The 27,490-nt window shown below is 43.8% G+C and overlaps 1 protein-coding gene across 1 annotated transcript in view; it reads left to right on the top strand.

Annotated features, from left to right (window-relative positions):
- The window catches only part of Cpxm2 (carboxypeptidase X, M14 family member 2), a 108,716-nt gene that overhangs the window by 10,768 nt on the left and 70,458 nt on the right, over positions 1 to 27,490 (top strand). Inside the window, exons 3-4 of the mRNA XM_042701452.1 lie at positions 11,872 to 11,981; positions 26,762 to 26,901. Of these exons, the coding sequence (XP_042557386.1) occupies positions 11,872 to 11,981; positions 26,762 to 26,901 (250 nt within the window). The remainder of the gene's footprint in view (positions 1 to 11,871; positions 11,982 to 26,761; positions 26,902 to 27,490) is intronic.

Genomic DNA, 27,490 nt, shown 5'->3' with positions numbered 1-27,490 from the left:
TGCTCTTTAGCTCAAGGCTAGTGCTCTACCATTTGAGCCATAGCACCACTTCTGGCTTTTTCTGTTTATGTGGTGCTGAGGAATTGAACCTAGGGCCTCATGCATGTGAGGCAAGCACTCTACCACTGAGCCACCTTCCCTGCCCTTCAACTTTGTTTTAGTTGGATTCTTTATTATGTCCAAGGAGAGGTTAGCATACATGGTACCAAAATTTTCCTTTCCACATAAGCTACAATAGAAGACAAGTTTAGTTACTTACCCAGTATTTTTGTAGCCACTTACAGTTCTCTTCAGCTAAATAGACCTTTGAGCCATGTTGATAATATTATGAAAATATCACTCAAAAAGAACCTACCAGACCAAAGAATGACAATAATTTAAACCATCCTACCATCCTATGACCTGGTCAGAATGAGGTTACTTTTAAGCCCTCTACTGCCTGTGCTTCTTTTTACTAAAAAGATTTCCAGCCCACTAGAAAATGCTAACATCTGCACATACTCCAGGATGGGGAAACATAAATGAGTTTCCCACTCTGAATTTTCTGGGCAGCTTACTGTATAGTAGTGTTGATGCCTGATACTAAGGTATATGCAGGTCATAGATTGTCAGAAGTGGAAACTGACTGGTTTAAAACAGTAAGTGCCAGGTCCAATGTGTAACATCTTTGGTGCCACTCTGAATATTATGGGTATCATTATCATCATCATCATCATCAGTTTTATAAGTGAGGAAAATGAGACAGTCATACAGACAATGTGCCTTGGGTCCCACAGCTTGTAAAGGGACAAAACAGAGATTCGAGTCCACGATTCTCATCCTAGACTTTTGCTGAGCAACAGAGCAGCTTAAAATAAACAGAGCATTTCACGAATTTGCATTTACAGGGATGGCCCAATTTCGGCTGCCACGTGAGTCCATAAACTGTGTCACTGAGCTGATTGTTGTAAAGGGGATTTGCATGTTCCCTTGGGTACAACGTTATGATGTGGGGCTGTGTCTCTAACCAGCCCTCACCACCAAAAAAGCAAAGGTAAAACAGACAGCATCCTAATATAAAAACAGAAGTCCACAATCATGAACTTTCTACAATAACCTGTAGGATGAAAAGTGTCTTCCATCTGGACGGAGAGGCATACCAACTTCCTGTCTACTGCAAGGATTCAGACTGATGGCAGGCTATTTTGAGGGTACAATGTGATGTTGAGCTGTGTTTTGGGGTTTACCCTGAGGCTATGGTCTTTAGGGTCTCTGCACCTCAAGTGAGCTGGTAAAACCCCAGCTGTTTCTTCAGGTTCACAAATGCTGCAGGGCTGAGGGGCGTGGGGGCCTAGCCTCTGCAGTGCTCTGTTTTTTTGCTGCCATCAGATGTGGGCCTGATAATCCTTTGCTGTCTTGAAAATTCTTAATGCTTTCAAACATGTTCTTGAACATATTGTGTCCAGATTTTTTTAAAGCAACTTCGGCAGAAGAGTTGGATTAAATTATCTTAGTGCTTTATTCACAGAATTGGAAGTTATTAAAATTTGGGGAGGCATTTTTAGGAAGAGTTCCAAGAACTATTTTTACATAGACACACACACACACAGTCACAGACAGACAGACAGACAGACAGACAGACACACACACACACACACACATACACACACACACACACACACACACACACACACACATCCTGCAGGTTCAAAGTTGCCTCTCTTCTGCCAACCTCCACAGCCTCCTGGCCTGTTTAGAGTTGTTTTCTTGAACTGGTGCCATGTTTTCTCAGGGTGGGGCCACTTGCCTCGAAGACAGCTATCATGGCTGTGATTCATTGAGTGTCCTGCATCTGCTTTTGACCTGTAAAAATTCTTCTGTGTAAAATAAGGAGGAACTGAGAAGGGAAGATAACTGGGAGTTGTCCTGATGTGTGTCTATGGGGTGGGGGACATGGTGCACAGGGGATAAAGCAGAGCAGCAGCGCTGGGGGTGGTGCTGGGGTGTGTGTGCTGGACACATAACAGGACATGCTCAGGACCTGGAGCTGCCTTGCAGCGTCTCCTTAGGCTACTGTAGGGGGCTTGATGGAGATGGGGCAGAGGATGGCTGCCACAGAGGTCACTCCTTCATGTCCAATGTGGTGGTCAGTACTGAGGTGTACTTCTTCATATCCAAGGTGATGGTCAATACAAAGGTGCTCACATTGTGTGCCAGGTGGAAGGTGGTACAGATGTCCCTATAGCATGTCCCAGGTTGAGGGAAGTACAGATGTCAGAGTAACATTTGTGGGAGGATTGCCTCTGATATAGAAATAGCTTGAAGAGCTTTGCTCTGAAAGCAAGAATATCGCGCAGCTGAGATGCTTTATGGATGCTGCTATATAACAGCCTGCAAGGCTGCTTGAATTTTATTGATTTACCTCTTCGTCTCTTTCTGTGTCTATCCTTTTTTTTTTTACCATGTACGTAGATTTTTAGTTCCTTTCTAAAAAGGTGAGGGCTCCTTAGCTCTGGCCTTCCCATATGTCACATTTAGGACAAAAAGAAAGCAGGTGACCATGTGCCAGTGCTGAGTCAAAGGCTGAAGAGGCTTTGCTTATTTCCACATATTTGTACGCAGGTCTGTGGCCCATGGAATTGAGTGGCAAGTGGAACAGATGTGTGTCTAACCTGTAACTTAGAATCAACCAGCTTTGCCCAGTTGATCTATAGACACCTGAGAAATGCTTATTATGTGCTACTAAGAGTTTGTAATATTTTGTTACACAGCAATAGCTGACTGACACAACAGCAATAAAAGATATCCTTGTTTTAAAAAGGTTGCATAGTATTCTATCATTCAGACACCTAATGACAGACATTGGGGTGTCTCCAATCCTTTGTTACTACAAACAGTGTTGCAGTGAAATATCCAGCCACCAGGCAATTTACCATACACAGGTGGTGAAATGATTCCTTGGTTGAAAATTCCCACCAGGATTTCCCCCACCAGCAACAACCTGTTGCTACCCTTTGTTTCTCATTTTTCCAGCCAAATTCATGCTTGTTTCTTGCTCATGTCCTGGGCTTTTAAGTCTGCGCACATGTCTTCTTTCTAGGGACTTGGTCAGCATCTGAGCTGGTGGTTGAGGTCATGGGTTTGGGACTGGGGTGACACTCTCTGGACAAGTATTTAACTTCACAGTGACTCAGTTTCCTCTTCTGTTAGGTAGAGGTGATACACTCTGAGAAGTGTTCTGTGATGGTTAAGTAATGTCTGTACCGTTTAGCTCACACCGCACACAACAAGCTCTCAGCAAACATTAGTGACCTTGATTGCTATCTTGAAGTTTTATTTAGATCAGGGAGTGGAAAAATTTTTAAGAGAATCAAATCATAAATATTTTATGTTTTATTGCCTAAGAGGCAAAATCAAGATGGTTACGTGAATACTTATATAACCATGTAAAATGTAGCCCTTAAGAAGGTAAAATCCATTCTTGTCTCATGGGCCATATACCATAGCAGGTGGTCAGGTGCTGCCATGGGCTGTAGTTTGCCAGCCCTTGCCTTAGCACACTGGGATTGTGCAAATGCTGCCTTCTGATTCACCTCCTTTTCACTTCCCTATGTTTCTGTCTCATGGTCGGTCCTCTCTGTTACAATACCATAGATCTAATTTCAAAAAGAGTAAGTTTTTATTTTTGGGTTTTATTTATGCCTTGCATTTTAAGTATTTTTTGATAGGTGGATTTATTTTAAATATTAAAAAACTATAATATGTATTTTAATTTCAGCATGTGCATCTTTTAGTTGAAGACTTACCGTCTTCAACTAAATTTAGAATGAATACTTTCTGTGAAAAACCTTTCCCTGGTTAATCACAACAAATCACTTTTGAAGTCACATTATTTCTCAGAATCCTTTGGGTGGTGAAGCGATTTTTTAATGTTCTTTCAGAGGCCTTTTTGTTCTATTCTTCATACTAGTGTTTTCTCTATTCATCTTTGAGTGAGGTTAAGAGCCAGCTAGGTTTTCTCCTGATGCTCTAGTCTGAGGGCACTAGTCGAGAGACTCCTAACTACCCTCATAGGTTGATAGCAGTCAATGTTCTTGTCCACTAACATGGCAATTCACTGTCCCCTATGTTCTGTCCAGTGGTTTCCTGAGAATTGACAATGCCAGTAGTTGTAGCAAGTTGACTGGGTGGAGAGGTCATTACCTTCCATCCCAGAATGTCACATATGGAGTTGAGACAAGGTGTTTGGTTTTCTAGTTGTGACAGACCCAGAGTTTCAAACTAGAGGCACACAGTAAGGGAGGGATAATGTTTTTGTAGGTCCCTCCTCTGAGAAATCTCTATTTTCTCCCTCAACCATCTTCATCTGACTCACACATGGTAAATATTCTTCCATATCTAGTACCAAGTTGAAGGATTGTTGGAAGTCTTTCCGTTTTATGCTGTTTTAGGAGTTTTTTAGGGCAAGTTTGGGAGAGATTGTGAAATTTTAAACTAGAACTCTCCAAAGTCTATGACACTTCTGGATAAGGGATAGTTTTATGAGATACATGAAATGATCATCCTTTTAAATTCCCTTTCTAAAAACCTTTTTAGAAACCTTTCTAAAAAAATTTGAAATAATTATAGGTACACAAGAAGTTGCAAACAAACACAGGGTTCTTTGCATCCCTCACTTTGCCCCCTGTGGTGGTGGCATTTTTGCATCACTGAGGCACAATGATGAAATTAGGAAATTCATCAGCTATTCATGAGTGCATGTGTGGGCACAGTCCTACTCAATTGTATGAAGTACGGTTTCATGGAAATACTGCTGTCCATCCAAACTTGCTTTTGTGTCTTTACAGCCAATGCTCTTCGTTCAGTTCCCAAATCTTGGCATCTGACCATCTGCTGTCTATAATTTATTTGTTTTAAAGATAATTGGATATAGGGAGTTGTACAGCAGATAGCTGTACAACACAGATAGGTGGTTTTATGTTTGGCATAGCTCTCCTTTGCTCCTAAATTGGAAAAATGGATTAGTCAGGGAAAGCTAAGCCCTTTTCCTAACACATAGCCAGGAGAGAATAGAAATCTCACAGCCCTACTCCCTAGGTCACATATACACAATTGGCTTGCTGTCCACATCATTCACACAGCATATGAATGCAACACTGTAACTACAGTTCAGAAGAAGAAATAGATCACTATTGGAGCCTCTGAAGTCTCTTTGTGCCCCCCAAATAGTTACTTCCTCTTGCTTCCCCATCATTGGGATAACTTTTCCTGGCTTTGAATGAGACAATATTCATGGAATCGTCCATCGTATACTGAGGTCTGACTTCTTTTGCTCACTACTGTGTTTAGGAACATAAATGATGTTGTGCATGGCATGGCTCATTACCGCTCTGATTTATCGTATTCCATTGTGGGACTATACTACAAGTTATTCATTCTCCTATTGAAGGATGTGTGAGTTGTTTTAGTTTTTGGCTTTTATACATAGTGTAGTTAAGACCATTCTTGTGTAAGTCTTTTGCTGCCTGTGCAAATGCATTTTTGCTTGTGCAACAGGGTTACAAATTACCATAACGATCTAAGTGTCTAGTACTTCTTGGTCAGTCAGCCTTTCCACCATTCTCCCCAATTCCATCTCCAGTGGAACTGCTAGGGAATCAGTGCTCAATGACACCCACGAGAGGGTTCTTGTCACTGATTTTAACAATCCACGCTCTCGCCAGCCAACAGTGGGAGCCCTGGGGCTTGTCTTCCTTGGAAGTCAGCATTTGGTCTTATGGATCATTTCCATTTTATTCATCTTGGTAAGAAGGCACTGTATCTCATTGTGGTTTTAGTTGGCATTTTCCTGGTGACTAATGACAGATGTTCTCTTGCCATCTGGATAGCTTAATTTGTTAACATCTATTTAGGTCCTATTTGGCTCTTGGTTTTCTGTTTGATCTATGGGAGATTTTTTTTTCTTCCTTTTCTTTTCTTAAAAGTACTGTGAGTCCTTTGTCAGACACATCCACAGCAAGGGTCTTCTACTTCTTAAGCTGCAGGGTCACTCCAGTTGTGCTGTCTTCTAAATAACAGATATTCTTAAATTTAAAAGAAACTGATTAATCTTTTCTTTTGTGGTTTGTGCTTTGTCCTTCCTGTTCATTTCCCCCTCCCCCCCTTTTTTTTGCCTCCTCTAAAGTCCTAAAGACATTTTCCTAAGCTGGCTTCTAGTGATAAGATTTCTTTTCATATTCATGTATTTGCATGAAAATTATTTGATCTAAATAACAATATGAAGTAAATAATAGTGTGGGAGGAACATAGATGTGGAAATGTTATAAAGATGATAAATAAGTGACTAAGGGTTGAGAAGTGCTCTTTTGAACCAATGCTCACTTTGGGAGGAGCTTATTAGCAATACATAGCAATGATCAGTTGTAGTGGCTCATAATATTTGTTCGGGGATTTTTAGTCAAGCCTTGGGAATTCAGTGAGGAAAACTCATTGTCACAGCTGTAAAGGTGCCCAGCCTCTTCAGGGAGGCAGACTAAATTGAGGCTCTCACAAGATTGACTTTTGTCATGACATTGGGCCAAGGTGGGGTGAAGAGGATGAGCGAGGTGGGGTGAGGTGGCATCAGGGGAGGTCTTTCAGGCGAAGCAGCTGCGGATCTGAACGTCCAAGGAGACCAGGCTGGGGTGTGGGGAATGAAGGTGCCTCTTGGCCATTAAAGACTTTGGCAGCTTGGGCTCAGTTCCCAGTTCTGTGACAGGTCTCTCTTTGAACTCTCCTGAGCCTAGTCAGGGAGACCTCTGAGCTTGCATTACCTTGTAGATGAGATCCCAGCAAGCTTCTGGGGGATACTGTCTCAGAAGATGCCTGTGGGGGCTTAAGAAGGATGGCTGAATTAGGGTCCCTGGGGATGAGTGTGGCATCCATTTTCCTAGGCTTCTCTGAGCTTCTGAGGCTCAGTCTGAGGGAGCCTCATTGGCCAGCAGGCCTGTGGGGAAGGGCACAAGGATCTTCCTTGATGTTGTGGGTGTTAAGGAGCTTTCCAAGATGGAGATTGGTTCATAGATTTCCTAAGACCCAGAGCGAGGCCCACGTCCCACTAGGGAGCTTGTGGTATCTGAGCCAGGCTGAGAGCCATGGTGAACACATTCTCAGTGCCCCGGGAAGCGGCCTCCAGGGTCTTCATTAGTCAAAGTGAATGTCAAGTTCAGAAAAGCAAAAGAAATAATTCCATAAGTCAGAGCTGTCCAATTTGTAGGCGACAATAACAGCAGAAGCCCAAGAGAGCTGGGAACTTGTCCCCACAGAGCCCTCCGTGCCTTTTAAGATTTCTCTCTTCCTAGTAGGTGACCATTGCAGGTCACTAGGTCTCCAACTCCAAGTTCCCCTTTTCCAACCAGGGACCCCTGTCAGAGCTTCAACCTTTTTCCTGTTTTCACCTCATATACCACCAAGCCTTACAATTGTACTTTGGGGGTTTCAAGATGGTTGAAAGATTATGCTTAGGGTCTTACAGCACATTCACTTCTCAAACTTGATCTTGGATACTTCTTAGCTCCTTAATGGAGTTTAGTTGCACCCAAGTCTCAGTTTGCTCAGTCTGAACCTCAAGGTCACTAACAGCTCTGCGATATTAAAGAAAACAGACGTACATAATTGGGCGAGCTGGTGTGTGTGTGTGTGTGTGTGTGTGTGTGTGTGTGTGTGTGTGTGCGCGCACATAGAGCAGTGTAAGAGGCTAATATTAAGGACCTTGGTGACTGATAATTGGGGGCCAGGATGGTGACCTCCACTGTGTACGGAGCTGCCATGCAGAGAACGCCAGCCAGGAGCAGATGGCGTGAAGTGAGTGTGTGGAGGAGGGGGTCACAGCAGGGGATCCCATCCTGACACCTGAGGAATGGATCCCAGAGGTGGGGGAAGGCACTGCATGCAGCACAAGAGAGCCATGTGCCTTCCGAGAAAGTAAGTTCATCCTTGGCGACTGTCACTTGCTGCTTTTCCAGATTGTGACACATCTTGGATCTCTAATTACTATTTTCCCGAAGGCTTATTCCCCCCCCCCCCCCCCCCCCCGCACCTTTCCTCCTAGTCTCCCTACCCATGTGTTTCTCAGCATCAGAACCTTTTTCTTCCTAGAAGCAATAGACCCTGTGTGTTTGTTCTTCAGGAGAGCAGGAGCCTGTCCTGAGGAGGTCCAAGGAGGGCATGGTGGCCCCTGAGTGGCCAAGCTTAGCAGAGCACTGAAGGAGGACAAAAACCTGGGAATGAATGAGTTCCTCATTTGTTTTGAGCAGTCTTACGCCTAGTAATTATCTCATGGTTTGGTGTTATAACACAAGTATGTTGCAGTTCCAACACAGCTTTTTTTTTTTCTTTAAATTTTCTAGTTTATAGATATTTAAGTTAGGCTTTGAGACACTCATTTCTCTTTTCCATTTCACTTGCTCTTCAATGCACCCACTTTTGACTTCCTTGGTAATGTTTCCTGAAGGCTGGAGGGCATTCCTAATCGTAGGAAGGCACCATTGTGATTGATAGGTCCTTGGACAGGGCCCATGTGTTTCCTTGAGAACGCACAACTATAGGAATTCTAACTGCTTATTCTGTTGTGGTGTATTTGAAGTTCCTTAGGCAGCAGGCTTCTCCTGGTTCCTATCCCTGGGGCTTATGTGCCTGCTATTCTAGAGTTTTACAAAGGGTCTGTGTTTACGGTGGGAAGTGGTGGATTTTCTAAATACTTCTGTATCTGAAAATGCCTTCACTGATGGCTGATAGTTTAGCTGGTAGTAAATTCCAGACTTTAATTTTTGTTTTGCTCAGCCTTTTGGTTGCAGGCACTTCCTGTGAGACATTGCATGTGAGTCTGACTCTCACTCCTTGGTCATCTCACTGACAGACCAGACCTATAGCCTGTCTCTGCTTTCTTAGGTTTCTGATTCTGAGGGTTGTGGAGGTTTCTTAAAGCTGACTCCAACATGATGTGGATTTTGCTTGGCTGCCATTGCTGCAGAGGCTCTGCCTTCAGTGAAAGACTCCGTCACATCCATCCCAGGGGACCAGAGGCAGGCTGGCACAGGAGAAAGATTATTACAAGGTTTATTAAAGGAGCCATATTTCCCCCGAGAGGGAGCACATGGCAGCCTCCACTATCTAGATAGTAGCAGGGTGTGAGGGTAGGAAGTGAGGTAGATGGGCTCTCAGGTGGGTCTGGGCAGAGAGACGGAGGGGTCAGCTGTAGGGCAGGAACTCCAGGACTGGGAGAAGCTCAGGTCTGGGTGGAGCTGAGGACCAAAGGTGGGTGTAATGCTTACATTCAGGACATGCTGTTAGCAGCTCCCTCCATTAGCAGCTGGAGTCTCAGGCATAATTAGAACGTTACAGATGTAACTTCTGGGCCCAGGATCAGCCCTGGGTATAGGTCCTAGAGAGGAGGGAGCTGGTGGTTCCTTGTCACTTTTTTTTCTTTTTCCTTTATATTCCTCTCTAGCATGAGAGAGGAATGGTCAGACTCCCTCTGAAAGTCAGGGGATTTCAGGGGTGCCACAGACTCCTGGGTTCTCTGCATGAGCTCGCCTCTCCTCGCTTTGTCTGGGTGTGCATTGCATGGGTTCCTTTGATTGTCCTGCACAGTTTTCTCTCTGATGCAGAGAGCTTTGCAGGGAAAGGGGCAGGGTGATGCTCTCACTCTGCTTAACTTGCTTCTTATAAGGACACTTGGTCAGTAGCTGTGTCTTTGCCTTTCAAGGACATTGTGTTCTCTTCAGAATGGATCCTCCCTGGGCTGCTTTTAAATGGCACAAACAATGGAAAAGGCTTCTAAGCAAAACTAGATAGTTAAAGCCAGCATCTTCTAATAAGGGAAACATCTCTAGTATCAGAGTTCTGGGGTTGTGGAGGATGACATCTTGGCTGAGGCTATGTGTTAATCTGGGCTCCCATCAAAGGTACCATCAGCTGTGCAGTGAATGGACAGGGTGGGGGAAGGGCAGATTTCCTGGCTTCTGCTCTGACTCCCTTGGAAGAGTGGACAAGAGGAGGAGATGCTTGCCAGATGTGAGGGCCGCAGCTGTGTGAACTCACGCTGTCATTTGATGGCCTAGCACCCTGCAGAGGAGGCGGACACTGAATTCCTGAGTTGATATTAGGTGTGCATCCTAGGACACCTCACTTAAGGGTACTTCTTTTTCACTCCTGTCATGAGGAGCGTATTACCAGAACTTGTGTGTATTCACAGGAAATGACTTTCGATAAATGTGCAATCTTATTCAGGTAGTTTCTTCTTGATTTGCAGGACTGAATTTGTGGATATCTATTGAACTCAGCTGTTTACTCATGGCTGGTACCATACCACTTTGGCCATACCTCTAGTCTGGTATTTTTGCTGGTTAATTGGAGATAGTCTCATGGTACTTTTCTGCCTGAACTGTCTTTGAACTGTGATCCTTAGATCTCAGCCTTCTGTGTAGCTAGGATAACAGATATGAGCCACTCAGTGCCCAGCCTTGAATTGAAATATCTGTATACATACGAGGAGTTTCATTTTTTTGGAAGAAGTGCTTTGAATTGCAGTTGTTGTTGCTTTACTGAGCCAGTGAATTATTTATACATGTATACATATGTAAATTTACATAAACATATACACATACACATCGGTCCAGCTGGCTATCTGTATACCTATATAGTTTTCATAAATAGAGGCTGCTTAGCTCCACCTCCCTGCACGGCACAGGTGGCTCCCAGAAGAGAAGCAATGTGCCAGCCTGAGCTGGGACTGAGGGTTGGATCTGCGGTCCAGCTCTGCTGATTGCAACCTCAGGTTCCTGGGCCTCCATTTTCTCTTCTGAGAACTCTAGGGAAAGGGTTAGGTGGTGCCTTGGGTTCTAGGAGGTCTGCATTGTTCTCCCTGCTGTGTCCAGGCCAGACTTCTCTACCAGGTGCCCACAGAGCCCCTGGTGCTGCCATCTTCCCAGGATCCTCTGAGCTTATGAGATTAGTGTAGTCTTTTCCCTGCAGGGACTTATTCTGGGTATGCAGAAGGTCCTCAGGGGTGCTCCGGATGCTAGGCACATCCATGTGAGCATAGACGACCCCCACACACATGCCTCTGTTATACTTGGGGGTTGTCTAATACTTTAGTAACAAGAATCTTCCCTCTCAGGAGATTTTGCTTTCCTTTTCCCAAGCTGGATGGCTACGAGGAGGCCTCCCGTTGAGACATGCCAGTATTATGGCAGGCTGGTGGGTGAGGACAGTAGCTCAGGCCTGGGAGGTCTGGTGTCCAGCGTTGGATGCTGCTAATACACATCTGTGTAGGGACAATGGGTTGGAAGTGAAAGGCTATCAGGACCTGCCTGAGCTCTGGCATTGTAGTCTAGAGAAAAACTGTTTAAGGGCTGTTTTCAGAGTTATCCATTTTCCCAAGAAGAGAAGACAATAGTGTTTTTCTCCCTTCTATTTATATCATCCTGCTCATTAGCATGCACAATGCAAAGGCCAGGGTTACTGAAGCAAAATCAACAAGTTCTGATTAATTTACAGAGCCTAATCATGGGATTATTTTGAAATCTACCCAGTGTTGCTCCCTGACTGAGTCTCTCATGGATGGGTCCTTAATTGGAAACAGTCTCAGAAGTAGCAGGGAGAAAGGGAATCAGAGCCAAAATACACAGAAAGCGAAGATCATCAAGAGAGAAAATTGGCAAAATGTTGATAGTTGCATTGACCTTATATGTTTGGAAGTCCAAAGTTTGCCAGGGGTGAAGTCCAAAGTTTGCCACGCTGACAACTGGGAGTTCAGGAGAGAAAGGTAAAACATGTGGTCACATTTAGAGAAACCAGAAACTCATTGTTTCAATGTTGGTCCTTGTTCCTAACAAGCCTTGTTCTTCCTAGGTTGCCCTCCTCTTGGCTTGGAAACCTTGAAAATCACAGACTTCCAGCTCCATGCCTCCACAACAAAGCGCTATGGCCTCGGAGCCCATCGGGGGAGACTCAACATCCAGGTACCAGCCCTTCGGTTGCCTTCCCTTTCCACTACTCTTTGCTTTGGCTGTAGGCACCTGGAGATTCTACCAGAGCTCACTTTGGGCTTCACACGTGGCGTTGGAAGTCTGTTGTCCCAGTTCTCACTGTAAGAGGGCGCTGCGGAGTCACCCCTTGTGTGTGGAAGAGTTTAAATCTCCAAAGTCAGATGTTGGTAAAAGTGAGGACTTGGGTACTGGAAATCCTGTGGGTCCACCCGCGCCTCTCAAAGTTATCTCCCCTCTTTGTGCCATCTGTCTAGAAAGGACAGGAGCAGAATAAGGCTGTGTCTCAGGAAGGCAATGATCTTGGTCATCCCTTGGTCTTCTGCTCACTTCATCTCCGCATGCTCACCTGACCAGTACGTTCTGTGGTTCCCTCCATCATATCCCCCCAAGTCAGATCTTCTGTGGTTCCTGGGGCAGGAACATCATGTCTGGCCTCCCTCCTTGAGGCACCAGTGCCCTTCCTATTGTCTTCATTCCTTCTCTTGAGCGCCTTGCACACAGGGGAAGCAGTCTCAGACAGTAGTCACACAACACATCACTCTTGAGCCTGTACCATTTTCCACTGGGGACCCTGTCCGGTACCCCAAGCAACATAAGCCCCAGCGGATCTCTGACTGAATCCTCCCACCATTCTTGTAACAACTGAGTGGAACCTGGGATCCGAGAGCAAGCACGTGTTCTCTTATACTTCTGGAGGATGGAGGTCTTAAGTGGGTTCCATCCAGGGATGGTTCCTTCTGGAGAATGGAAAAAAAGTCTTTTGCCCCCTTTCTGGTGTCTAGAAGCCATTCCGCAGTTGACTCCTGGCAGGCTGAGTCCTCATCCTGCCATCTCCTGCCCTTCCTCTTCCGATGCCCTCTTGTGACTTTGACAATCCTGTACATTCCAGGGGGGCTATCTCCATAACTCAAGATTATCCCCTTTGTGATCACAACCTGAACTCCATCTTCAGGCTTCATTCTTCTGTGCCAAGTGACTATGTGTGCACAGGTTCCAGGGACTGGACACCGGGCCACGCCATTCTGCTGACTGTCTCCTGTACCTTTCCTTCCACTCTAGCTCCTGCTGGCCCAGACCTTCTCAGTAAGCATTAGTTCTGTGCTGTAGCCAGGAGAGGGGGTCCTTCCATCCCAGCACTGAGGGGCCAGGAGGGCTGCACTTAGGCTAATGGTTTCTGAACCTCAGTCCCCAGTAGTCCCTGTAGATATTTGGGTATAACCTCCATGCTGGGACCTAGACAAGAGTGGCTGAGGGCCCTGCCCAAGGACCTAGATTGGTTTGTAAATATTCCTTCAAAATTAACAGCTGGTAAGGAACATTTCGATGTGTACAAGCAGAAAATGTATAAACAAAACAAAACAAAACCCTCTTGCATTTTATGAGAGGGTGAGTGGATGAAGTCTCAGAGCTTGACCAGGGGTTACCACTGTTTGTCTCTGAGTACCTCTGGGCCCTGGGCTGGGCTCCAGATCTCTAAGGGAATAGCAGAGTCAGTCCTTAGGCAGGGCTGGATCTAAATGGATACGCAGGACTACTCTGTGCATTAATGAACTGCCATCTGGTGCCTTGAACTCTAAAAATGAAGTTCTCCTTTTAAAAAGAAGCAGCCACATTTATCCATGCTTCCTATCACCTCCAAAGGCTCTTTTAACTCTAAACTTAAACTCTAAAGCACTGATGTCATAGTCATACATGTGGGGCTCAAGCTTCGGCCTAGGTGCTGCCCGCTTGTGAGACCTTTGGAACAATTATCTCACGACATGGAACCACATTGAGAAAATAGGAGTGTTGAACATGCTCAGGTTCATTGAGGGGCAAAATTGAGTGGTTTATAACTTTAAAGCATTTAAAGCATTTGCTGATCATCTCATTCCTCTGCTCAAGGCAGCTTCCAGTTGTTTTTTGAGCAAAATTCCAGCCCTGGATGTTGGAGTCTCTCTTGGTTCCCAGGATGGTACAGCCCTTTGCTATAGATTCTTTTTTCCTTGTTTCCTTGGGTTTTCCCTGAGCCTCTCACCTTGAGTGTCAGCCCTGTGCAAGGAGGCTGGTCTTCTGCTTGCTCATCCCCCAGCACCCACAATTGTGCCTGCTATACGTGCGGTGCCCAGAGGATGGCTGGTGTTGGTGACTGTTGGCCTGCTTCACTGGGACATGCAGCAGCCCTCTTGGTGTGGTGGATGGCTCTTGCAGTCCTTATTCTCGGGTCATCCTTCCTGTCTCTGTGGGTGCCATCTTTTCTCACTCTATTGTAGGTATAGACCGGGGAGCACCTAAGCTCCCTTCCATGATGGTGGAGGCAGAAGTTACTCTCCTGCCTTTACTCAGGGTGGAAATAAGACCGTGCTTGGAAATCATATTGGTCTTCTGCAGTGGTTCATTATTTACTGTTGAATAGCTGTTTATGGAAGCCCACTCATGGAGTTATTGTCGTACTTGCTTGTGTGGTGAGGAGTGGCTGCTTTCCAAGGCAGGCTGGGCCAGCCATCCCTCAGATCTGGGCTCCCAGTCTCTGAAGTGTGGCTTGTAGTGTGTATCAGTGAACTTTGACCTATGGACTCCACCTGCAAATAACAACCAGGTCAGGACACCCTTGTGGTTTGTACCACCACGGCTTGTGCCAGAGACATGAATGTCCAGAGTCAACTGCCCCAGGTGCACAATTGAAGCGACAGCTCCAGAAGTATCGCTCTTCACACATGGTAGTTTGAAAGGCAGTTTAAATATAGCCACATCTTCTCTCACATAGGAGTATTTTGTAGGTGTGTCGCGCTAATGGGATTTGAAGTGTGAATCACTGAGGTGTCAGAATTAGAAGTTGTATTTAAATCATGTGCTAGTATATGAAAGGAATGAGCAGATCTAGCCCAGCCCAGCCCAGCACCAGAGCTGTGCAGGCCCATAGGTCCTGTGGTCCATGCCAGAGCAACGAGGGCTCACAGGCTGGGCTGCTCCAACCAACTGAATACCTGAGGTGAGGAGTCCACCCTCTCAGATACTCCATGTTACCGCAGGAAAGCGCAAGTCCCACTGTGGCTGACTTCATTGTAGGTCAAGGACCAAAGCAGGAAAAGGAAAAGAATCCATTTGCTCATCTATAGCTCTCATCTCCCACACAAGGGGAGTCGGCCTCAGCTCTGGGTTCTGCCTCTGCCATGCTCAGTTCTTTACGTGCATTATTTTATTGAGTGCTCAACACAGGAGACAAGTGCCATTGTTACTTCTGTCTTCTGCAAAACAGACACAGAGAGCGCGGAGTGACTCAGCTAAGATTTCCCAGGAGAGGCCAATTAGGAATCTAAGCAGCTTGAAATGTCGTGTTGTTGTTCCTCGGAATGCCCTAATCACCTCCACGTCAGCAGCTTCGGGGACTCCAGGTACAACATCTGGGATGATGAGTCAGCTGTGGACCTCTCTTTTCTGGTGATCATGTCACCTTGATTGACACATCTGTCACACTGCAATTTCTGAGCCTCTTCTGCATAATGTGCAAGCCGCTTTCCTGGCTCTTCCCTGAACCATATACACATGCATAGGTGGTTGGCAGATGCAGGGAGTACCATCGGCTCCTGTGGCCAGTGTGGCCTTCTTCCCATCCACAAGGGATTGGTTTTAGTATGGCAGCTGGGGGTGAAGGATGCTCAAATCCCTCATCTAAAACAGTGTGGCATTTGCATAATATCAACCACAGCCTCCCTCTACTTTAAGTCTTCTCTGGATTATTCATATGTTTTTGGTACTGCCCATGGTAGGGAATTAATAGGTACTTTGTAAACAAAAATAGATTTAAATATGTTGTGTCCAAGGGTATGGTCCTAAATCAACCATTGAAAACAGATGTTTAACATTTTGGGAGGAAACATTCATTTAAAACAAGTTATGAGCCACTGATGCTTGGCTGCAGGATGCATTTTTCTTTTAAAAAGACATGAAAGTAGAAAGGGGTCTATTTGGAAAAAGCCGGGGAAAGGAGAAAAAAAGATTAATAGGGGCAGGTAACCTTGACCAAAATGTGTTCCCCTCATATAGGAAAATATCACCAGGAAACCATTATTACAATTAATAAATGATAATACAAAGTTAAAAAAATAAGAGATTAATTTTTTGAACAAATAAGGAACTCAGACAAAAGTAAAAAAATCCAATTAAAAACTGAAAAGACATTTCTCAAAAGAGGAGACACAAAGGACCCAGTATATGAAAAATGCTAATTAACAGAGAAATGAAAATTAAAATAACACCGACAGAGTAGCTTACCCAAGTATTGTGGGGGAAAAGACAGAACTTAACAAACGTGAGTGAGAATGAAGAGAGAGAACACTCACCCGCTGTTGGTGGGAATGCAAATCCAGGCATCCATTATGGAAAACAGTATGGAACTTCTTCAAGAAAGGAGACCTAGGCCTGCTTAAGGAGTAAGCAGTCCCAGTTCTGGATGCCAAAGGCATGGAAGTCAGTATGTCTAAGAGACATGGTCCCATGCTTGTATATTGCAGCACATTCACAATAGCCAGGATATGGAACCAACCTGTCTACTGACAGATGACTGGGTTAAGATAGTGTAGCATATGTGTATATGCAGTGGAATGTTATTCAGCCGTGAAAGAAAAATGATTATTTGTTGTAAGAGCGATGGCTTTTGAGGACATGATGCTATGTAAAAATAAGGGACAATACTATATGCTCTTGTTATAAGAAAGCTTACAAGTTGACCTGAGCTGGGCACCGGTGGCTCATGCCTGCAATCTTGGCTCTCAGGAAGCTGTGATCTGAGAATCAATTGTGGTTCAAATCTAGCTGGAGCAGAAAAGTCTGTGAGACTCTTATCACTAATTAGCCAGCAAAAAGCCAGAAGTAGAGCTGTGGCTCAAGTGGTGGAGCACTAACCCTGAGCAAAAACTTCAGAGACAGTGCCTAGGCCCTGAGTTCAAGCCCTACTACTAGCCCAGATAAAAATTGAGCTGAAAGAAGGAGAGAGCAGACTCATTATCAGAACCAGGGCAGAGCAGGGCAGGGCAGAGGGTGGTTACTGGGTACAGGGGAGCAGTTGGATTGAATGAATAACTTCTGGTGTTCTGTAGCATACAGAATGGCTATAGTTGACAATAATATATTTCAAAATAGCCAGAAAAAAGGATTTTTCAATGTTCCTAACACAAAAAAATAAGACATGAGCTTTTAGACATGCCAGTTACTCTGATTCTATTTTCTTGCATTGTATACATGTCCTGATATAATCATACTGTACCCCACAAATGTTTGCAATTACTATATATCAATCAAGTACTCAATATGAATGCTAAAAATAAAATAGTAAATTAAGTGAGGTCCTACAAAAGCAAGAGGAATGGTAACAGGAAGTGATAAGAATGATTTTGGGGCTGGGAAGGTGGCTCAGTGGTAAGTGCTTGCCTTGCATGCATGAGGCCCTGGGTTCGATTCCTTAGCACCACATAAGCCGAAAAAGCCAGAAGTGGCACTGTGGCTCAAGTGGTAGAGTGCTCACTCGCCTTGATCTGGAGAGCTGAGGGACAGTGCCCAGGCCCAGAGTTCAAACCCTATGACTGGCAAAAAAAAAAAAAAAAAAAGAATGATTTTGTCACTGCCCATGGTAGGGAATTAATAGATACGTTGTAAGAAAAATAGAGATTAAATATGTTGCATCAAGGGTATGGATTCTAAATCAACCACTAAAAACAGATGTTTAGAATTTCCAGAGGAAACACTGACTTAAAACAAAGAATGAGCAGCCCAACAGTTAAAGGTAAAATAGGAACCAAAAGAAGTAATAACAATATACTCTAAGCAGAGTTGATGACTCCTTTAAAAAACTGTCAATGGGCTAAAAGGCTCAAACTTGCCTATTAATGGAGGGAAACTTAGTTGCATTGCCAAGCAAACACAATCACAGAATGAAGCTGATGCAGAAGTGACTTGTGTTGTTCCCCCCCCCCCCCCCCATGGCTTTTCAGTTACTGGGGGCTTGTTCTATGCCAGGCTCTCTGCAGAACGCATCACATGTGCCTGTGTAGCCATGGCCTGGGCCCCTCATATCAATTCTATTTCAGTCCCTGCTTTACGAGCAGACTGATCTAATTGGAGCTGTACACCCAGGACTTGAACTTGACTGTGGGATGCCAAGGGCCATTGGCATTGTGCTCCTCTCTTGGGTGTGCTCAGTCTTCACTGGATTTCTAGCAAAGAAACTGACAATGCTTTACAAACTGAACCTTTCCAAATATGCTTATTTTAATAGCCTGAGTGTTCCTCCAATTTTAGTGGAAGTGAATTAGAACATGGATGTGCAGACATTCTGTCAGCTCTTTCTCAATACACACGTGTCTTTCCTTATTTTCTCTTTGTTTAAGCACTAAATGGGTATGGTGTCTTTGATAGATCATCTTCATTGTTTCTATGTCCAACTTGGGATATTTCCTTGCCCAATGCGAGGAAATAATTAAGTGATTTTGAGTTTTAAAAGTGGCTTCAAAATCAGGGAGTATTAGCCAGGTGCTGGTGGCTTACACCTATAATCCTAACTACTCAGGAGGCTGAGATCTGAGGATTACAGTTCAAAGCCAGGCCAGGTAAGAAACTCCGTGAAACTCTTATCTCCAATAAACCACTAGAAAACAGGAAGTGGCACTGTGGCTCAAGCAGTAGAGCACTTGCCTTGAGCTGAAGAGCCCAGGGACAGCTCCCAAGCTCAGAGTTCAAGCCCCATGGCCAACCCCCGCCCCCCCCCCCCAAAAAAAAAAATCAGAGAGTATTGCCTTGTAACTGACTTAGGTCTGAATTGGAACAAGATGCATGGCTACTTTACAGAATGATGGATTCATTTGCATCCCTGGGCAGTCTTACGGATTTACCCAAGGTTTGTTATAGAAGTTTATTATGCAGTTTCATAAAAGGTAGATTTAGAGCTACTTTCTGACTAGTTACTGAACTCTACATATCAGAGGTCATACCTAATATTTTTAGGTAACCAGTTCCCAGAGGTGTTACGTATTGCATCCATTGCTTCGAATTAATTCTCCTCCAAAATATTTAAAAATAACTATGACCTTATCCTGAGGCTGTCTGAATAGCCCTGGGTGACATCTACAGAGTAGCAGCTGTAAGTCAATTATCTTAGAATTGACTAAATGGTTGCGTTCCCATGGTTATGACTTTTAATTTGCTTCCAGATGTTTCTGTGTAGCTCAGTGCAGGATGGTAGAAGACGCACACTGAGGAGGAGAGTTTCACCATGGTACGATGATTCAGAGTCACCATTTCCTATACAGAACACAAGCAAGGCATTTGCGTCATGCCTGATAGGCTGTGGGTGCTCTGCCAGCACCTGGAAAACCATAGTAGAGTATACGTGGTGTCTATGGATCTCCTTCCTTGGCTTTTAAAAATTAAGATGAAGTTGGTTACCAGTGACTCATGCCTGTAATCTAACTACTCAGGAGGTTGAGATTTGAGGATCATAGTTTGAAGTCATCCTGGGTAGGGAAGTCTGTGAAACTCTTATCTTTAATAAAATACTCAGAAAAAACTCCTAACAAAACAGAGTTCAAGTGCCAGGACGTGTGTGTGTGTGTGTGTGTAGCGCGCGCGCGCACACACACACACACACACAAGTAAAAATTAAGATGTATTCTTACCAGTTATTTAAGCAAGTAGGATATAAAAAAACCTGTGTTTAAAAGATGACAACAGCAAGGAAAAGAAAACTGAAAACCTGTTTCCTTGCCAACATATTCCTCATTCTCTACCCCTGAGGTCTCAGGCATTCTGTCTGGGGTAACTACAGTAAATCCCTTTAAATTGTTTATTTGGGAATTTATTTTTCTAAACAATATGCACATGTTAATGTGTATTCATGTATACATTTTTACTTTTTAGGCAGTACTAAGGGTTGAACTCAGGACCTGGTACTTACTTGGATGGTGTTCTACCACTTGAGCCATGCTTTCAGCCTGGCTTTTTGCTGTTTATCTTGGAGGTGGAGTTTGTTGAACTTTCCTGCTCAGATTAGCCTTGAACTTTGGTCCTCCAGATTAAATCTTCCTGAGTAGTGAGGAGTGCAGGAGTGAACCACCAGCACCAGTCTGTCTTTTTGTATTCTTGCCATGGAAGATGAGGCTATCATCTGATTTGATTATCTTTTTGATTAAGTATAATTATTCCTGCAGATTTTTCCTTTGGTAGGATTTTTCTGCCCAGTGGGTGGTACTAGGGTTTGAACTCAAAGCCTTACACTTTCTAGACAAGCACTTTACCACTTGAGTCATGCCTCCAGCCTGTTTCCGTTATTGATGAGGCTTTTACTCTCTTGGTATTAATATGTACCATCATCTTTAATATGTAACCATAACATGATGTCTCAGTTCTGGGGTATATTCAAGATTATTTTTTATGACTGAAATATATCTTCTGCTAAGCCAAAATCTATTAAAATTTTGAATGATGAAGTTTTAATATTATTTCTTGATATTTTGTTTCCCTAAAAGTGCTTAGATTCTTGGAAACATCTCAGGAGATGCTGGGAAACAGGCTCAGGTTGGTAAAATATTCTTCAGCATGATTTTCTGCAAGGGCAAGCCTGTTGGGTGATTTTTCATTCTTGCTTTATATTGTTTTTATTTCTGTGGCTGTCTCTTTAGGATCCTCAAATGTGCTGCTCACTGAGACCCTGCACAGAAATTGTTTGAGACATTTTTTACCTTCATTCTGAGAATTCTTTCCTGTGTTAGTATTCTTGATCTCTAAATCGAATATATTCAGTAGCTTCATGAAAATGGTGCATAAGAAGTTAAAGCTTAAAAAATCTAATAAATCTCAAAGTGTTGTTATTTTACCATCATGACTGATTGATTTGGTGATCATGGAATTATGGATGAGAAATGTTTTTTGAGAATTCAGATTTTGTTTGTGTGTGTGTGTGTGTGTGTGTGTGTGTGTGTGTGTGTATACACTAATACTGAGGCTTGAACTCAAGGCCCATTCTTTCAGTTGGCTTTTTCACTCAATGCTGGTGCTCTACTTCTGAATTTTTGCTGGTTCATTAAAAATAAGAATCCCATCTATTTGTCTGCCTAGGCTGACTTTGAACACTGTTCCTTAGATCTCAGCTTCCTGACTAGCTACGATTGCAGGCACGAGCCACTGGCACTTCATGAATGCAGGATTTTTCAGACCTCTTCTCTCCATTTCCCTTCAGATACCACTGTGGTGAATTCTGGAACCATTCCTGTCCTCATTCTTTGCTTTTATATATTTATATTTTCTTTGTTCTTTGGGATCATTCTGGGTCATCTCTTTGTTTTGAAGTCTTAGAATAACAGGCCTTAGCTTCTTTGTTTTTCTAGATTCTTAGTGTTTCAGAGACTTAAGCCTTTCAGTGTTTTGAAAATATTCTTAAGTTTTTATTTGCTATCCTCTCTACCCTGCCCCCCCCAAAATACCAGACATTTCTTCCTATTTTCCTCTGACTGTCTGTTTTAAAGGGCTATTTATTTTCTTCATGAGAATTCTTCATCTTTTTCTTTTCTAGTCTTTCTACTAAATTAAATTTTTTTAGCTTTTACAGTCTTAATTTCTAAGAAGTTTTTTCACCTTTTCTACAGTATCTAGTTCTTGTTTCATACAAGCAAGGTTTTATTCTAGAGACAGGAATTATAATTGCTTTGCAATTCTTCTCTGGGCTCTGTTATCATTTTGCATTTGTTTTTTTTCATCCTATAAGCATGGCTGCTTGCAGTTCTCTTGCTGGAGGAGAGACGCAGCCTGCGTCTCTCCCTCTTCCTTAGGCTGACATCTACTGAAATCTGTCCCAGCATGCTGAGCCTGCTCTTGTCTGTCTCCAAATTCACAGCCTGGGTGGGTTCCTAATTTTTTTCTTGAAGAAAAATTTCAGTTCCTCTGTGGAGTGGGGATGGAGATAAGATCATATAATTGTTTTCTTGTTCATAGTGGGAAACAATTCCCTGTCTCATTCTGCCACATACACCTCTCAAGACACCCTGATGTGGATGTCCTGAGTTTCCTAAGGAATAGTGTGGCCTGTTTCTCATCAGCAAGCAAGGATCCCTGCTTACTTTCTCCCCTTACGGAGTCATTCCGGATTCTTCCATTTCATGGCTGTCTTCATGCCTTGGAATGTAGGGCTTACAAATCTCTTTTACTTTTATCATCTGTGTTTTCATCATTGGTGAGGACTTTTGAAAGGAAGAGAGAGGAAAACCAGCATGTGTATTTCATCATCTTCAAACAGAGAAATTCTCTTTGGGAGAGCTCAAGCAGATAGTTTCAGATTTTTTTTTGTTATAGACATAATACTTCCCATATTTGTGTTAGGTAAAATTGAGTCTATGAGGTGCTTTGATTTCAAAGGTAAGGAATTCATTCTTCATTGATTTGTTTGTTGCTGTCATAGAAAAACACACACTGTGTGACAGTTCTGAGAATAGCCCATCCTCTGCAGAATCAAATCTTTGTGGGAGGGGAATTGTGGGGCTTGAACTTAGCCTTGTGCGCTTATTTGGCATTTTCACTCAAGGCTAGAGCTCTGTCTCCACTATCTTTTTGCTGAATAATTGAAGATAAGAGTCTCATAGACTTTTTTTTTTCCTGTCTCTCCTGGCTTTGAACCTCAGTCTTCAAATCTCAGCCACCTGAGTAGCTAGGATATTATAGGCATGAGCCACTGGCAAGCCAGCTGGAAATCCAACTTTTTATTTCAATAACCTTTAACTAAAAATTGCCCCAAATTGATCAAGTGCTGAAGTTTCTTGGTTTGCAGAGGCTTTGTGAGTATGGTTTATTACACCAGGGTGTAATTTGGTGACACCTCTCAGGCTGGCTGTCATTTCCCAATGAGTCATCTTTGGGAGTTGCTTTCCATGCTTGACACTCTACTACATTTAATTGACTGCCTGGTGTGCTCAGAAAGAACCAAGATTGGCAGCAGATGCAAAATCCCCAGGCTGACAAAACCAGGAACCTACAATGCAATTCCAAGTCCTGGGTGGTGGGTGGGTGTTGGTGAAGAAGCATGAGAATAACTGCCCAGCTTCAGGAGCTCTTGAGGTGAAGCATGGCGGGCTGCAGAGCAGCGCTACTGGCTGTCATCCTCATCCCAGACCAGGAACCAGCACTGCCCTGTGCATTGTAGGATATCCACCACATCCCTGGCCTCTACCTGCTGGGCAGGGTCCTTCCTCTCCTGAGGCTGTGACAGCTCAGAATGACCAGGCATTGCCAAATATCCCCTGGAGGGCAGAGTGCACTCCTGTCAAGGGCCTCCAGAAGTCATGGCCTCCTTTTCACTTTTGTGTAATCTTGCTGTAGATGCTTGAAGTTGTAGAGAAGGTGTAAATGTACTAGAATAACAACACATTTCCCTGGAACTCTGAAAAAGGAGATTATTCATAAGTCACCTATATTTTTATATCTGGCCAGTGCTGATCAAATTGCCAGGGCCTTAAATATGATACCCACCATACTTGAAATATCTCATTATTTTGAGCTCACACTTGGTGCCAGATGGTATTTTAAAGCATCTTCAACATTCTGTGAGAGAAATGATGGGGAAACTGAGGCATGTAGCATTTATGCAAATCACCTGAGTTCATATTGTCTGTAAGTAGCTGAGCTGGGACTCATAGCCAGGTGGTGTGTCTTCCTTGGTGCATTGTGCTGTGGCTGATTTTACCATAATGCCACGTATAGACTTGGGTCTGTCTGACTATCTCTTAAGCTGATGTGTTTCTCACCTTTAGTAGTTCATGCATAGCAGGGGCCCAGTGAAGGGTCCTTCTTGCTGAATGAATGGAGTTATTCTAAACAGCAGTTTCCTAGACTGTTTCTAAGAGCAGAGGAAACACAATAAAAAAAAAAGTGTGCACATTATAGTTTCTTGAAAGGAGATGAGTTGTGATATTGTAGGTCATTAATGTGTTACAAATCTCTGTCATTAGGAGGATAATTGCCTTCCAATGCAGAGAGGAAGTGGTGGTATAATTACAGCCCTCAGGCTGCTGTCTGGCAGGGTTGGGAACTGAGAAGTTACACTGTGCAGGGAGGTGCCATTGTTCCTTCAGAATTAGCCTGGAACAAAACACACCATGCCGCCCCTAGCCCATACTTCATACTTGCTGTTGATTCTAGAAGGCAGAAACTATAGCATGCCCAGGGCCTTATCAGAGATGTCTCTGGGGCCATGTTCATCCTGATGCTTGTACAACTGAGAGCTTGTTTTCTGGGGAATGCTGACTTTGAGATGGCAGTGTCTTTGTAAAACCTTGTTGTGTTCACATATTAGCAGGTGCCTCAAAATTCATCAAGGGTGGTTTCAGGCTTGGCCTGGGTGGTTTGGTTGTTATTCAGTGCTGTTTTAGCTCATGTGGTGAAGGGTGGAGTTCTGCTCATGGAACCCTTGGCCAGGTTGTTCATCTACTATAACTCTATCCTGAATTTCATGTTTCTGCTGCCCATGAAAAGCCAGGTTGTCTTAAAAAGCTTGAACAGATGGCTTCACTCTATTGTGGTTTGTAATCTTTTGAGTAAATGTCCAGGAATGGAATTGCTGGATCATAGGGTAGTTCTATTTTTTTATTTTTATTTTATTTTATTTTTTTATTGGTTGTGGTGCTTGAACTCTGGGCTTGGGCACTGTCCCTCAGCTCTTTAGCTCGAGGCGAGCGCTCTTATGCTTGAGCCACAGCACCGCTTCCAGTTTTCTAGTGGTTTATTGGAGATAAGAGTCTCACAGACTTTCCTGCCTGGGCTGGCTTTGAACTGTGATCCTCAGATCTCAGCCTCCTGAGTAGCTAGGATTACAGGCGTGAGTCACCAGCACCTGGCTATTTTTTTGTTTTGTGAGGAACCTTCACATTGCTTTCCAGAGTGGTTGAACAAGTTAACATACCTACCAACAGTGTATTAGGGTTCTACTTTGGCTGCATCCTTATCAGCATCTGTTACAGCCAAGGTATAGAGTCAGCCCAGATGCCCCTCAGTGGAGGAATGGTCAAGAAAATGTGGCATATGTATATGCACAATGATTTTTACTCATCCAGTAAAAGAATGGTATTGTACCATTAGCAAAGAAATGGAAAAACTTGAAAAAATATGTTAAATGAAATAAGTCAGGGCCAGAGAGACAAAGGAGGATGTATGTTTCCCGTGCATGTGGAAACCAGATTTTGCTCATAACCTTGTAAGTGGATATGGTGGGTGGTATTCAAGCACATGCACATGTACTAACTGGAATACAGTAGATTTAAAAGAGAACTTAAATGCTGTAATTCCTAAGAAAGGCAAAGGCAAAGTTCAACAAAATTATCACCAGGAAGGGGGTACTTGAAAGGGTGTGGGGTGGGGTTAAGGGGGAGGGGGAGATAAAATGAAGAGGAGGAGAGGAGGAGAATATAGTCAAGAATCCAATGTATAGCCTACAAAATTAAGATGAGTGAGGGAAGGGGTGCATAGGGAAGGGATGGGTGAGAATGTGGAATGTCTAGGGTGGAATTTTGATTATTCAACTTAAAGAGGAGAGAAATTCGGATGCATGCTACACATGGATGGACTTTAAGGGTATTATGCTAAATGCAAGAGAGAATACACAGGCACCCATAGTAGTTAAACTCACAAGACAAAAAGTACTTGGGCACTAGTACTCGGCCTGTAATCCTAGCTACTCAAGATGCACTGTATTAATAAAGGGCTTTGTTAAATGGCAGCTCCTTGTTACACCTACTTAAAGATACTTTTAAAAAAGTTAAAAAGAAAACAAAAAATCTAATTGAACCCAGATGTCGTTAACTATACAGCCATATATGTTCATAAAACATTTTTGAATGAAAAGTGCTCAGAGACAGCGAGGGTGGTGGCTGTCCCCCCTCCTGTGGCCCCTCCTCCTATGCCCCCACTCCTGTGGTTCAGACTTTTTCTTCATCTGCTTAGCTCCTTGTAGATTAGCCAGGAAAACTAGGATTCCTGCAGAAAGGTTTGAGTAATGTACAGTCTTCCACATGGCCCAGATGTCCTCTTATTATTTGGCTTAATTTTTTTTTAGGTCAATGAATGATCTCTTCAAATGATGATAAGGTAGAGATAATTTCTGAGCAGACATTTTCCGTACTTTGCAAAGCCCGATCTGAAGACTTTTAGGTAGTCATGGTAACTGACAATGGGCACATCAAATGAATTAAACACTCATGGACAAGTGTTCACTAAGTAAACATACTTCAGGGGCCAGCTCAGATACCTCATTGTTTGAGGGCTTTCTGTGGTCTCACGGGGTTGTTTTATCCATCCTTAAATGCTCCCTCAGCCGTTAGCTCTGATTTCTAGAATAGCACCTGTTCCATGCTGCTCAGTATCACTTGTCCGCGTGTCTCGCTGTTGCCTGGATAGTGGGCCCAGAAGGGAAGAGCTCACCTTTGATTCCCCGGCACCTGGCATGTGTGGGATGGGATGTGGGCGATGGCTCTTGTGTATTGGATGAATGAGTAATAGGAGAGCTCATTAATTTCATCTTTCACATTGGGCAAGAAGAGGACCTGTCACAGGGAGGTTTTTTTTTTTCTTCCTAACTTGTCAATAGTAAGTCACTGCTCTCTGTGACTTAGAAAAAGGAGTTTTTATCCTCTTCCCCATTTTGTTCTCCTTTCTCTTATTCCTTCTTCTTAATCACAGGGAGAGATCCCTTAACTGTCTCCAGTTCAGGATCTTTCTGAAGAACACCCTTCTCTTCTTTCCAGGCAGGCATTAACGAGAACGACTTTTACGACGGGGCGTGGTGTGCAGGCAGGAACGACCTCCATCAGTGGATTGAAGTGGACGCTCGGCGCCTGACCAGGTTTACAGGAGTCATCACACAAGGAAGGAACTCGCTCTGGCTGTAAGTGGGCCTGGACCACATGTGCGGGGTTCCATGTCTTCTGGCTCCTCTTCAAAGGTTTGGACAGACATGAGGTAGCTTACTAGAGGATCTGGTTAGGGGGTGATGTGAGGGAAGTAAAATGGAATGGACACTGCTCCTCCCTGTGCAAGAACAGAGAACAGGTTCCACCCAAGCTTGTGGGGTGGCTCAGTGGTAGAGCACTTGCCTCGCATGCATGAGGCCCTGGGTTTGATCCTCAGTACTACATAAGCAGAAAAAGCCAGAAGTAACACTGTGGCTCAAGTGGTAGAGTGCTAGCCTTGAGCTGAAGAGCTGAGGAACAGTGCCTAGGCCCAGAGTTCAGGCCCCACAACTGAAAAAAAAAAAAAAAAAAAGGCGCACTAGGCAGTTGGCTGCCATCTTGGATGGTAGTGACATAATGGTATCCTAACAGATGGGCTGGATGCAGCCTGAGGTGGGAAGTGAGTGGACAGGAAATGAGTGGATAGTCTTCAAGGAGAGGGTCTAAACTGTCAGACTCTGGGAATAACAAGAAGTTTGGGTGGGTTCCTAGATGAAGGACTGCTGGAACAGTAGTACTGGAGGG

The sequence above is a fragment of the Dipodomys spectabilis genome, unplaced genomic scaffold (genome assembly GCF_019054845.1).
Source record: "Dipodomys spectabilis isolate Male_0828 unplaced genomic scaffold, ASM1905484v1 ptg000289l, whole genome shotgun sequence".
Lineage (NCBI taxonomy): Eukaryota > Metazoa > Chordata > Mammalia > Rodentia > Heteromyidae > Dipodomys > Dipodomys spectabilis.
This window is presented reverse-complemented; position numbering and strand designations above follow the sequence as displayed.